This window comes from Podarcis gaigeae (genome assembly GCF_964106915.1).
Source record: "Podarcis gaigeae genome assembly, chromosome: 3".
NCBI classification, from domain to species: domain Eukaryota; kingdom Metazoa; phylum Chordata; class Lepidosauria; order Squamata; family Lacertidae; genus Podarcis; species Podarcis gaigeae.
In genome coordinates, this window is record NC_139680.1 from 26,647,272 (window position 1) to 26,661,374 (window position 14,103).

At 43.5% G+C, this 14,103-nt stretch overlaps 1 protein-coding gene across 1 annotated transcript; it reads left to right on the forward strand.

Annotated features, from left to right (window-relative positions):
• Positions 1 to 1,350: 1,350 nt before the first annotated feature.
• On the forward strand, positions 1,351 to 8,068 carry RPS7 (ribosomal protein S7). The gene is made up of 7 exons (XM_083730887.1): positions 1,351 to 1,437; positions 2,977 to 3,058; positions 3,481 to 3,552; positions 5,339 to 5,482; positions 5,935 to 5,999; positions 6,548 to 6,698; positions 7,940 to 8,068. Exons 2-7 carry the CDS (start codon positions 2,984 to 2,986, stop codon positions 8,015 to 8,017), a joined length of 585 nt encoding a protein of 194 aa, XP_083587013.1. The 5' UTR covers positions 1,351 to 1,437; positions 2,977 to 2,983; the 3' UTR covers positions 8,018 to 8,068.
• Positions 8,069 to 14,103: the final 6,035 nt, after the last annotated feature.

The window sequence follows — 14,103 nt, forward strand, 5'->3', positions numbered from 1 at the left end:
AATATACACAGTTACCTTGGGGTTCAGTCCCATTGAACAAAGTGGGGATTATTTTTCTAGCAGGTGTGCATAGGGTTGTGATGCATGCCTTCTTCTTGTTGTCGTTTAGTCGTTTAGTCTTGTCTGACTCTTCGTGACCCCATGGACCAGAGCACGCCAGGCACTCCTGTCTTCCACTGCCTCCCGCAGTTTGGTCAAACTGATGTTTGTAGCTTCGAGAACACTATCCAACCATCTCATAGAATCATAGAGTTGGAAGAGACCACAAGGGCCATCGAGTCCAACCCCCTGCCAAGCAGGAAACACCATCAGAGCACTCCTGACATATGGTTGTCAAGCCTCTGCTTAAAGACCTCCAAAGAAGGAGACTCCACCACACTCCTTCTCGTCCTCTGTCGTCGCCTTCTCCTTGTGCCCTCCATCTTTCCCAACATCAGGGTCTTTTCCAGGGAGTCTTCTCTTCTCATGAGGTGGCCAAAGTACTGGAGCCTCAGCTTCACGATCTGTCCTTCCAGTGAGCACTCAGGGCTGATTTCCTTCAGAATGGAGAGGTTTGATCTTCTTGCAGTCCATGGGACTCTCAAGAGTCTCCTCCGGCATCATAATTCAAAAGCATCAATTCTTTGGCGATCAGCCTTCTTTATGGTCCAGCTCTCACTTCCATACATCACTACTGGGAAAACCATGGCTTTAACTATACGGACCTTTGTTGGCAAGGTGATGTCTCTGCTTTTTAAGATGCTGTCTAGGTTTGTCATTGCTTTTCTCCCAAGACCAAATACCCTATGCAGCTCTAATTTTGCTTGTATCTGAAGAAGTGTGCATGCACACGAAAGCTCGTACCAAGAACTGACTTAGTTGGTCTTTAAGGTGCTACTGGAAGGAATTTTTTTTGTTTTGACTATGGCAGACCAACACGGCTACCTATCTGTAACTGTTTGCTTGTACAGTACAACGGATCATAAATCATATTTGCGAAGCCTAAAGCGGTGTTTTGAAACAGATTGCTCAATTCTACCTCTTACTGAGCAAAAAATCAAACCGTATTCTTACAGGTATAGGCTCAAGCAGGCAACTTCCGACTAGACAACATTGGATCGCTTTCTTTTTAAAACACCCATTAATGCGTGCGTATTTGTTCCCTTGGTGGATTTACAACTTGGAAGAAGGAAAGGCATGGAAAGTTTACACAACCACATACTCCCAGTTCCCCAAAAGTGCTCTTCAATACAGCACAGTATTGCCGTTTGGTGAAAGCAGCGCTTTATCCTCTGCCAGGAGGTCCCTCCCGCCGGGAAGCTTCAGAAGGGCGGAAGTACCCTTTCAATCCCAAGCTCCCCGGGACGAGAAGTGGGCGGTGTTGCGGCCCTTCCCGGCAGAGAATCTGTGGTGCTCTCGCGAGAACTCTTCCTCTTCCTTAGGCCGGCGCTGAGAGAGGTAGGCACGGCCAGCCGGGGCCTGCTGGGCTGCGTGGGGGCTTTTTCCCGCGGGGGCTCCGGTGATATTACTCCGGGGCGATGGAAGCCCTCGCGCCTGGCCCAAGTGTCCAGAGATGCGTCCGATTCGCCGCCCCTTAATGCCCGATGGCTTCCTGGCACGGCGAAGGAGACCCATTTCGGGGATGGGGCAGGGGACGGTGGAAGGGAGGGGGAAATGACCCCCAATTCTCTTTCTCTTGGCTGCTGGAGTGTCCCCGGCTCTTCCATGTGCGCCTGGCTTTCGCCGAGTGTTGCACCGAGCACACTGCTTGGGGCACTCTATGAAGTCTTATCAGTAGCTTTAACCACTAGGCAGGACTGTCTTCCGTGCTTTAGCTTTCCCGGGGGAGGGGTGCGGAGGCCAGTTCTACCTCCCTTTCGCCCCCCCCCCGCAACCTCCAAGGGTAGCAGCACATGGCCCGTAAGCTCCCAGTATGCCCTGCTCGAATAAGAGAGGGATGCAAAGCAGGAAGCTTTTGCCCCACAGTTGTCATATCTCCCCAATATTGCAGGGGAGGGAGACTTTTGCCTGTTGTGTGTGTGTATCTGTGGAAGTTGTTCAGACGTGGTCCTGCATGAATCCTATTTAAGATGAGGAGCCTGTGTCCCCCTAGGTGTTAATGGACTATGGCTCCCAGCATTGGCCTAGGTGTCTGGAAGCTGCTGGGCTGCAAGTTCCCAAAACCTGTTTCAGATGGTAGCTCTGCCTTGCCACTTAGCAATTCCGGATAGCTTGCTTACATCAGGTAGAACTTGCTGATGGTAAGAGCTGTTTGGCAATGAAACAGACTCTCAGAAGGACTCTCCTTCCTTGGAGGTTTTCTAGCAGACGTTGGATGGCCATGTGTCACGGATGCTTTAGTTAAGATTCCCACATTGCAGGGGGGTGGACTAGAGGACCCAACCGGGTCCCTTCCAACTCTCCAGGTCCCTGGTTCTATGACTGTGGCCCTTTGATAAAGCTTTAATAAGATGCTTAAGACTGGGGTTCTCGTGTGCTTCTCTAGAGTCTCTTTGTAAGGGTTCTGTGGTAGCTGGAAAATGCATGTTGCTGCTGTTCCGCATCGTATTAATCTTGCATTTTAGTTGAGTGTTTCATATCTTAGTAATTGAGAAAAAGTCCTTGTAATATACACTGCTGTTAAGGAGCCCATATTGTAGATGTGGGGCCTGCAGTTCTGTGATTATGTCCTCCCCACAGACCTCTAATAAGATCCTGGCTAAACTTAAACAAGCGTGTTATTTTGCTCATAGTAAATACTTTTAACCACTACACTCCTCTTTGTGGTACTTCTGCTAAGGGTGCATACAACATTTTAAAATGTGTACTAAGACTACATCTTTCACTGCTTTTTTCTTAAGTAATATGACTGAGCCAGCCTTTAGAATTGGCTTCTTCCACCATCAAGGCTTTCCCTAATTTGATGTCATTGTAATAGGTGGAAATCATTCTTTAAAGCAGTACATTGAGATATTGATTGTTTCCTTTGAAATGCAGAAAGGCCATGTTCAGTTCCAGCGCAAAGATTGTGAAGCCCAATGGCGAAAAGCCAGATGAATTTGAGTCTGGCATCTCCCAGGTAAGTGCTCCTTTCAGCTGGTAATAAAGGCTGTACTGCTTACAGAACATGTGAGGGTTGGAATCTGGAGGCTCCAATATGATGTCATAGCTCTATATTTTAGTATAGATGTTGTGCTAATTAACATTCAGCAGCTACAACCAGAGTATCTTTGTAAGCTGTTTGTTTGCAAACTCCTCTATTGTTGACCAATGTTTATGGGAACATTTGAACTATATGTATTTGATATGTAACTGAGGTAGTTGTTGCAGATCCTGCTACATCAACTTGTTGAATATGACTTTGAGAGAAGTCAAAGGAACATAGGTATTCAGTGATTTCTCCCTCAAAACATATTTTACAGCCAAAAACAACTATAGTTATTTTAGAATTGGTTTGTTGAAGATATTTGTTAACTTTCCTTTTAACTTTCCTCCCTCAAGGCTCTCCTGGAATTGGAGATGAATTCTGACTTAAAGGCTCAGCTGAGAGAATTGAACATCACAGCAGCAAAGGTAGCTTAAAAAACAGTGTTTCTCAATGGTGTGGGCTTACTTTATAGGATGCTTGGTGTATATAAGCTACCATGTTGGTATTTAAAGTGATAATTGCAATGGTGGTTAAGTTCTACAGCATTTTTCTGCCTGGAAATGTCTTTAGCGGACAGATGTGTAACTTCTTGTTGTCTCAGAATCCAACATGGGCATCCATTGAGGTGGCTCTCGCATGGCTCTGCCCAGGTGGCGTATGGGAGCTTAGCTCCGTAAGGGGCCATGATGTATAGTCCTATTCCACAGTGTTGGACATGAAGCTTTCCCCCCCCCCCCCGACTGAAAAGGCTGGTGTGGGTGGCATCCTGTATATTCCTATAACTTCCCAGCTTTTACAGTTGCTGTGAAGACAAACCATGCAGGACACAAGTGATCAAACTAATTGGATGTGTTCAGGATGAGCTGTATTCATTCATTCATTCGGTTCATGGAAACGTGCACTGTAGTAGTTGTGTTTGCAGAAATTAGGGAAGCTGTGCTGCTCGCAGAAAACAGATATGGAAAATCAACATGCCATTCAAAAGTTAGGAATTTAAAAATACTTTACAGAGGCCTGGTCATGTGCATTATAAACTATTATCAGCTTTTTCTCAGATGAGGAATCTGAAATAATGGCTATTTCATGAAGTCATGGCCAGGCTCTCATGAGTTCAGTGAGCTGTGTTGTTTTTCCATCCGTTGGCTATATCACATTACACTGTTATTTTTCCTTTGGTGATGTATACTAAAAATGCACACAATCATTGGTTATGTTCCAGTTTTGAGAATCACTGGAGATTATATCTGGAACTGAGCAATTATATTTTTCTTAAACAGGTAAATTGGGCTTCCATCCTACATGCTTTCTTGTATAAAAGTAAAGATGTGTAGGGTTGTGGTAAAGGCTGCCTTAAAGGATTCTGGAATAGGCTACACTGGGTTTGATACTTCTGTATCCTGTGGCTTCCTCTGAATTATCTAGTACTTGCTACTGTTGGCGGCTAATAGGTCAAGTGGATGTTGATCTAACTTTTTGTTGGAGTTTGTACAACATCCGAGGTGTTTGTAACCCGAGGTACCACTGTAGTTTGTTGGACAAGCGCTTAAAACACTTGGAGGTTTTCAGGTGTGCTTTCCTAGTTGATATATATATCAGTTTTCTCTCAGATGAGGAATCTGTAATGATGGCTAAATAATGCATTTAATATTGAACTTGATAAATGTGGTGTGGAAACTGTAAAACACACTTAGTGGTGTTTGTTTCTACTATTAGTCTGGCCTTAGGTCTACTGCAAAATGGTGATACTTAGAAGTGCTTCTTAGGTTGTTGCCTTAAGAGCCAAAGAGTTTTTCCAAAAAAATTAAGATTTCATTATTGATCCTTTTATTTTTTTTCTATTTTTTTTTCTTTCTTTTATATACCATCTTTATCTTCTAAGGATCTCAAGGTGTGGCTTACATGGTTTTCCTCCCCATCTCATCCTCACATCCACCTTTGGTAATTTAGCCAAGAGGGGGCATAATGTAGTGGTAGAGCCCATGCCTTGCATGCAGAAACTCCAAGGTTCAGTCTGTGGTATCTCCAGCCGAATGACCAAGCTGCAAGCACTTCTGCTGTGACCCACTGCTAGTCAAGAGCAGATCATAACTGAGCTAGATAGACCAGTGGTCTAAAGAAGATCAGTGTTTCATGACTGGAAGTAATCCTGCAAACGCTGGATGGTATTTAAAAACTTAAACCATGTTCATTCCCAGTTCTGTTCTTGCTTAGGAAATTGAAGTGGGTGGCGGTAGGAAAGCAATCATCATATTCGTGCCAGTCCCTCAGCTGAAATCTTTTCAGAAGATTCAAGTGCGGCTAGTTCGTGAGTTGGAGAAAAAATTCAGTGGAAAGCATGTGGTGTTCATTGCTCAGGTAGGTGGCAGCTTGTCATAACTTTCTACAAAATGCTGGGTTGCGGGGGGGAAGTGTTAATGGAGGTAGAACAATTATTTGTCTGTGAAAGGTGTGCTAAATTGAATCAGAACACTGCAGCCTTGTACATACTTGGACACAAGTCTTGAACTGACTCCTACTTCCAGCTCTGTATATGCAGCATAGCATCACACAGGAACTAGATCACAAGAGTCATAGTCGTATGTTTTTAGAATTGTCTTCCATGAATTTGTTCCTATCAGTGTTGGAGGCAGTATTCCTCTGAATACCAGTGGGTAGGGAGAGCACTATTATGTTCAAGACCTGCTTGTGAGCTTCCCATGGGTATCTGGTTGGCTCTGGTATTCTTTACCTTAAATCTGGTTTGTTAATTCCATTCCTAAACATGAGAGAAATGTGCTGATATATGTCATGCTATCGTCTTTTAACAGAGAAGAATTTTGCCGAAGCCAACAAGAAAAAGCCGCACAAAAAACAAGCAAAAGCGTCCCAGGAGGTAATCTCAAATTTATATTATATGTGTAATAATCATGCCTTAATCCATTCCTTTCCGTTTGCCATGAGTGCGCATTTTAAACCTTGAAGACTCAAGGGAGAAGACTGTATTAATCTGACACTTGTGGGTCTCTGATCCTTGCCAGGCATTAATCTTGGGTAGACCCATAGCTCAGTGGTAGATGACATGTTTTGTGTGTAGAAATTCCTAGCCTCCTGGACTAGGTGGGGCAGTGGTTAGCCTCAGTATAAGGTAGCTCCATATTTATTTATTTTATACCTAAAACCTAAATGCTGCAAGATTTTGTTCACTACCTTATTACTGGCATTTCATAAGGTTTAGTCACCAGATCTGTCTGCTGTACCCCTGGGATTGGGCGAGGGTACAAGAATTCATCCTGTGGGTGCTTACATGCTACCTACTGTGTTAGTATCCAGTCCACAGAAGTATCCAGTCTTTCTGCTTCTCTAATGATTCTCTGTGGTGCAGATGAAGGGAAAGTTGGCATTCGTAAAAGCATTTTAATTGTACATAATATTTCTGTTTAGCCGTACACTCACTGCGGTGCACGATGCCATTCTTGAAGATCTGGTTTTTCCAAGTGAAATTGTGGGCAAGAGAATCCGCGTAAAACTGGATGGCAGCCGGCTCATAAAGGTTCACTTAGACAAAGCGCAACAGAACAATGTTGAACACAAGGTAAGAAAGGGCATCTCTGTGGCGCGGTGGGTCAGTGTGTCTACCTGCTAACCAGAAGGTTGGTGAGTTTGAGCCCACCCAGGGATGGCTTGTGGGCAGGATTCCTGCATTGCAGGGGTTTGGACCCAAGCACTTCACGAAGCAAGCAGAGTTGAAACTGGCAAGGTAAAGGTAAAGGGACCCTTGACATTAGGTCCAGTCATGACCAACTCTGGGGTTGTGGTGCTCATCTCGCTTTATTGGTCAAGGGAGCCAGCATACAGCTTCCAGGTCATGTGGCCAGCATGACTAAGCCGCTTCTGGCGAACCAGAGCAGCGCACAGAAACACCGTTTACCTTCCCGCCGGAGCGGTACCTATTTATCTACTTGCACTTTGACGTGCTTTCGAACTGCTAGGTTGCCAGGAGCAGGGACCGAGCAATGGGAGCTCACCCCGTCGTGGGGATTCGAACCGCCGACCTTCTGATCGGCAAGTCCTAGGCTCTGTTGTTTAACCCACAGCGCCACCTGCGTCCCTTTTTGAAACTGGCAAAGATTACTGCTATTCCGGCTGCTGTGATTAATCTGTGTTCAAGCTGTTTGACAGCCCATCCCCTTGGGGTGCTCAAACGAGCCAGGTTTTCCACCAGCAGTATCTTTAAACAGGAAGCAAAAACTTGGGGAAATGTGCAGCTTTTCTTGGGTGTTCAGCGCTGTCCTTGCTGACTCTGTAGTAGACTGCAGTACCGCATGAGAATTTGCAGTTTTAACAACCGGCATGCTGGCACATCTGTACTACCTGATTGTTAGTAGAAAAAATAGTGTTGGTGTGTGCACCTGGCATCACAAGATGGAGCCATTTACGATGAACGATGGAACACAAATGGCAGAGTGATGCTGGTCCACTTATTTATCAACACAGGCATTGTTCAGATTTTCTCATAATTTTGTCTGGAGTTTAAAATGCTGTGCTTCTATACAAGTGGAGTGACACAGTTCCATTTCACAGTACGGTATGGAAGAGGGACTTCACCTCCAAAATTACATATGGCAGTGCCATGTCTTTTGTATGGCTTCGTGAGCTCTTTTGGGAGGAGGAATGGGATAGAAATTCAAAGAATAAACATTTTCTAAGAAGTAAAGCCATGTACAGCACCGTTTTGAAACTCGCTGTGTATATTTGTACATGAACTATTGCGTCTGTAGAAAACGATAGTTTTCTGTTTACCACTTTTATGACTTCTGTTCCTTCCCTTTGCAGGTAGAAACATTTTCTGGTGTCTACAAGAAACTCACAGGCAAAGATGTCGTCTTCGAGTTTCCAGAATTTCAGCTGTAAAGTACAACAAATGATTGAATAAAACAGTTCAGTTGTTCATATATCATAAAAGTAATGTGTTTTTATTAAAACATTTGGAGAGAAAGAAAGGGAAAAAAAGCATTTGGGGAGAATGGGAGTCTCTGCTAGGGTTTGGTTGTAGAAGGTTTAATGTCCCACACAACAATCTTACTACTGCCCCAGGTAGGTAACTGAAAAAGAATTCTGGCATAACCTTTAAGACCCTTGATCCCTGGCTTTTTTGATAGAAAAAGGAACCAGAACAGTTTCTGATCCAGTGTTTCTGTATGAAACGACATTGAGCATGTCTTGATCTGTAGACCTTAGACCTGCCTGACTGTATTTTTGATATACAGCAGGATGCCAATGTATATTTAAATGTTTACTGATTTTTAGTCATTTTGGCATTTTAACAGTAAGCGAATTGTTCAGCAATACTAACAATATTTCTGCTTCCATGGCTTGGGTAAAGGGAGAATTCTGGGTACCTAGGGTAGAGTTGAACTGTCTTACCTTATTCACTGCATCACATGATTGCTGATAAACTTTGATACTGACCTGAGCCGGTTTTGCTACACAAACTTCACAGAAGAATGTTGACCTGTGAGCCATTTTTACAGTTCGGAATGGCAAATAGCTTTAGGTTTTAACTATTGAACTGATGCTGTAATGAATTTGAGGCTGCAGTCCTAGAATCATAGAATCATAGAGTTGGAAGAGACCGCAAGGGCCATCGAGTCCAACCCCCTGCCAAGCAGGAAACACCATCAAAGCACTCCTGACATGGTTGTCAAGCCTCTGCTTAAAGACCTCCAAAGAAGGAGACTCCACCACACTCCTTGGCAGCAAATTCCACTGTCAAACAGCTCTTACTGTCAGGAAGTTCTTCCTAATGTTTAGGTGGAATCTTCTTTCTTGTAGTTTGGAACCATTGCTTCGTGTCCGCTTCTCTGGAGCAGCAGAAAACAACCTTTCTCCCTCCTCTATGTGACATCCTTTTATATATTTGAACATGGCTATCATATCACCCCTTAACCTCCTCTTCTCCAGGCTAAACATGCCCAGCTCCCTTAGCCGTTCCTCATAAGGCATCGTTTCCAGGCCTTTGACCATTTTGGTTGCCCTCCTCTGGACACGTTCCAGTTTGTCAGTGTCCTTCTTGAACTGTGGTGCCCAGAACTGGACACAGTACTCCAGGTGGGGTCTGACCAGAGCAGAATACAGTGGCACTATTACTTCAATTGATCCTGTACCCACATACCTGGTAATATGCCCCATTGAACTCAATGAGACTTGAAATAGACATGTTTAAGATGATCCATGAATGTAGTTCATGTAGGGGGAATGTCTCTTTATAGTAATGAAAATTGCCTTTTAAAAGAGTGAAGTCTATAGCCTCTTCGGATATATTCTGCATCCCATAAATGTCAAAACAATATAACATAGATCTCATCTATGGCTAGATGTAATTAATTCTGAAGTAATTCTAGTAGAATGGGATATATCAACATTCTGTTCTACACACTTTTGTAGAAGAAGAGGAGTTTGGATCTGATATCCCGCTTTATCACTACCCTAAGGAGTCTCAAAGCGGCTTACAATCTCTTTTCCCTTCCTCCCGCACAACAGACACTCCGTGAGGTGGGTGGGGTTGGGAGACTTTAGAGAATTGTGACTAGCCCAAGGTCACCCAGCAGCTGCATGTGGAGGAGTGGGGACACAAACCCGGTTCACCAGATTACAAAATGGTGGCTGCTATCCAAAGGCTCATCCAAAAAGTTGCGCACACCAATGTGGTTTTTTATGCTTTCTATTTTAACGTTGGACCTCTGTATTGTATCACAAACTACTTTTGAAAGGCAGGTTAGAATCGAAAGCAAGTTGCTGTGTGTGCGTGGGGGGAATTACTATTTAAAAAGGGCAAGACAAACCCCTCCTGGCACATAGAATTAGCAGGCTATGATCCAAGGAGCTGTCCTGTGGGTTTAGTGTCTTCAAAATTGTGGTGAATATCAGCAGTCTCTTAAGTCTTTAGACACCCACATAATAAATTGGATTGTGAATTATCTCAAGGTCATTACCATTCACTGACATATGCTTAGTAAGACAGGAATACTTCGGACACTAAGATTTATGTTGGATTGTCAATATGGAGGATTTGCATCTCTCTAAAATTCCCAGGCACCCTTTTCTGTATATAGGATCTTCCTAAACTCTCAGCTCTGTAGCTACCCTATCACACTTTTCTCAGGCCTTTACTAAATACTCTACTTATATTGGACATGAATTTACATAGGTTACAGCAAAACTTACCATAGAGCTATCCAAAACTGGCCAATCTACTCCCCTTGTGAAGCTTCTGCTATATTCTTTCCAGGAATGTTCTATTAAGAATGTGAGAGGACTTTGAACTTCAACTTGGGTTCTGCTAATTGTTCTAATAGGGTTAGCTGGCCATGTTTTCTCCTGCTCTCTGCACTGGGTGATCAAAGAATTTCAGATCCTGGGTATCTGAATTGGAGTAGGAAAGATGCATGCAACATGAACTTGTCATCTTTCCCAGAATCGCTGCCAAAAGAAACTCTTCCAACCCAGCTGGCTGGTGTTTTTTTAGACTTCTTCAGTGGGAACCGTCGAGATAAATCTTTGAATAAAAAACATGTTGCAAAAGAATATATCATGGACAGTCTCTCAGTCTGTAAAACTCCTTGTTTTGTGATCAGATGGGGTAAAGGGTTATCTTCCTACTTGGATGGTTGTAGTATTACCTGCTGCAAATATTCATAGTCTTAAAATCTGCTGTGAAGGTTCATGGTGGCGCTGTGGGAAGTCAATTATCTGCCCAAGTTTTTAATGAGTCTTCTGGGAATGCTGCTGTTCTGCAGAACCCTAGAGTCCATTACATAGCTGTGCCCTGACCTTACCCTTTTTAAAATAAAATCTTTAGGCACAAAATCAAGAATCTGCAGGAAAGCAATTGGATTCTTGGCACATGGGTGGTTTGAGCAACTTTATAATGACATCCCGTGCAAATTCTGCATTTCAGAATTATCAGTCGGTGCTGTTTGGATAGTGTACATTATAAAGAGGGGTTGAAATGCACAGGATTGACAAAAGTATTACTTCATGATAGGTTCAAGTGATTGGTGGAAGAGTTGCGTGTAAGCTCCAGCTACCTCTTAGTTCTCACATTAACAGTTAATACGCCCTACTGAAGATTCTTTTCTTTGAAGGTGGTTGTGTTGAAATATGTCCTGAACCTGTAACAATTTTATTTCAACTTGTTAGGCTTTAAATAGAGGTATCAACTCTACCTCACCTTTGGGTGGTTAATAATAAGGGTTGTTAATAATAAAAGTTGTTTTTTATCCCTCTCTTGAGGGATAAAACTAGTCCACCTGGAATGAGACACTCCTTCAAACAAAATGTGATACTTGACTGTACTCATACTTGTGAGTAGACTCGCTCATTTTTCTTGGTTGAGTGTCACCCAGATATTCTCTTAAGTTTCTTAAACTTATCCAAGGTATATCCATTTTAAAAATATAATATGCATTACTTTGAAAATGCCAAGCTGTTTATTTGGTTCCCTCTACATTTTTTAAAAAAATATTTTTGTCTCACTACTATTGCACCGTTTATGGGCAGAGAGATCAATGCACTGGCAATTTGTATGTAACAAGAGTCTTCAAAGGGGTGGGGTGGGGACTGAAATAACCCAGTCACATTCTGCACATCAAACAGATTTATTGGTTGGTTGTGAGTGTCTTCTGATTCTTTAGGAACTACTTATATGAATAAAGGGAAATTGTTGCTTTCCAGCTTGGCTCAGAGTTCCTGTGTATTTGAAACTAATTGCTGGAAAATACAGTAGCTCCCAAGCGAATGCTTCCACTCAGCTGATGCATATGGTTAACAAGTATTCATGCTACAGTGGTACCTCGGGTTAAGTACTTAATTCGTTCTGGAGGTCCGTTCTTAACCTGAAGCACCACTTTAGCTAATGGGGCCTCCTGCTGCTGCCGCGCCGCCAGAGCACAATTTCTGTTCTCATCATGAAGCAAAGTTCTTAACCTGAAGCACTATTTCTGGGTTAGCGGAGTCTGTAACCTGAAGTGTATGTAACCCGAGGTGCCACTGTTTTTGATTCCTAATTGAGGACCATGTCTTTGACCAGACTTGCAACCACCAGCTACCAGACAAATAACGATGGTAAGGAAGAGTTTTTACTTGCTTTCAGAAGCTGTTTCTATTTATTGTAACATCCTTTTTCTAATTCCACATTGCTGCAGATACGATTCAACCGATCTGCATGAATCCACATGGGCATATACCGTAATAGCTTTCTTGGGCCAACAAGCAATGGACCTGATTCAAAGATTTCCTGAGGGGTAGTGAGAAATTAAAGAGTACTAAGGTGTCTTTTCCTCTTCCATTTCACTGGCTGCTATACCTTGGACGTTCTGTGCTGACCCCAAACAAGACAGATGGAGACTTGGGACTTAAGCCCCTTGCGGGGGGTATCGCAAAACCAAAGGCACCTCAGTTTTATCTTAGCAGTTCAAAGCCTTCCAGAATATCATTACTATTAATCCATCTACTCTGAGAGATGAACTACTGGAAACCTTGTTCATCACGAGAACATGTATAATAAGGCCTTTTTCTTACGTAAGTCTCTACTGTGATCAATGAATACCACTCAGGAGAGTCTCCAAACAGCTGACAGGACAGTAGCTCCTGTTGATAATAGCCTACTATAATTTGGCTGTGGAATATGAGCTGCTATAATCAGTTGCTTCTGGGAGTTTCTTGGTGCATAAGGGAGGTTTTCCCCCTACTGTGCTCTTTCAAGATAAGGAGAAATGGGAATGGGTGGGGCATCATTTTAATGGCCCAGTGTGGTTTATTAAAGGGTCAAATAGTAGTTTTCCACAATAGTTTTGTGTCTCTATTTTTAGATGGCCATAGCAAGAGCCTTAGGCTCCAGTCCAGAGGTCCTAGAGCAGTTAGTGCTAGGGATATATGAATACGCTGGGGCCTTTTAAAACGTTTTCTGGGCAATTGCCATTATAGTAGTACACCCTCCGAGTACACAAAGGGATCTATCTATTCTAGGTTAAAGCTTGTGAAGACCTGGGGGCTTCAGCATTGCTTATTGGTTTTTAAACCCATGCAAATTGCACTGTGGGGAGCACACCTTTATTATAGTATAGAACAGGGTTTCTCAAACTTTGGGTCTCCAGCTGTTTTTGGACTGCAGTTCCCATCATCCCTGACCACTAATCCTGCTAGCTAGGGATGATGGGAGTTGTAGTCCAAAAACAAATGGAGACCCAAGGGCCTGCTGGAACCTGTCAGTGGCCCATCTAGTCCAGCATCCTGTTCCCGCAGCAGCCAACCAGATGCCTTTGGGAAACCTGAAAGTTTGACCCGAGAACAAGAACCCTCACCCTGAGATTTCTAGCAACTGGTATTCAGAAACATTACTGCCTTCCAACTGTGAAGGCAGAGCAAAGCCATTGTGGTTAGTAGCCACTTGATAGCCTTAACGTCAGGAATTGGTCTAGTCCTCTTTTAAAGCCGTTTTGAGTTTGTGGCCGCCGTTGCCTCATGTGGGAATAAGTTTCACAATTTTGACTGTGCAGTGGTACCTCAGGTTACAGACGCTTCAGGTTACAGACTCCGCTAACCCATAAATAGTACCTCAGGTTAAAAACTTTACCTCAGGATGAGAACAGAAATCGTGCGGCGGCGGCAGCGGGAGGCCCCATTAGCTAAAGTGGTACCTCAGGTTAAGAACAGTTTCAGGTTAAGAACGGACCTTCAGAACGAATTAAGTTCTTAACCTGAGGTACCACTGTAGTTCGTTTTATCTGTCCTGAGCATTCCAAAATTCAGGAAGACAAGACACATTCATGGCACCATATTGGTTCCAGGGCCTGTACCCAATACATAAGACTAGTAACATCATGGCAGTACTCTTCTCCACTGTGTTGGAGGAAGGGACTGGTTACGACAGTGGCTTTTGTCTCGGGAGGTGAAAAGGCTCTGACTGGCCTTGGAAAATGCAGCTACAAGTGGTGTGT

Bases quoted from the DNA above. Each gene is read 5' to 3' on its own strand.
- RPS7 (XM_083730887.1), top strand. From the start codon at position 2,984: ATGTTCAGTTCCAGCGCAAAGATTGTGAAGCCCAATGGCGAAAAGCCA. The intron at 6,000-6,547 runs GTAATCTCAAAT...ATTTCTGTTTAG, and splicing joins AAGCAAAAGCGTCCCAGGAG to CCGTACACTCACTGCGGTGC. The intron at 6,699-7,939 runs GTAAGAAAGGGC...TTCCCTTTGCAG, and splicing joins AGAACAATGTTGAACACAAG to GTAGAAACATTTTCTGGTGT.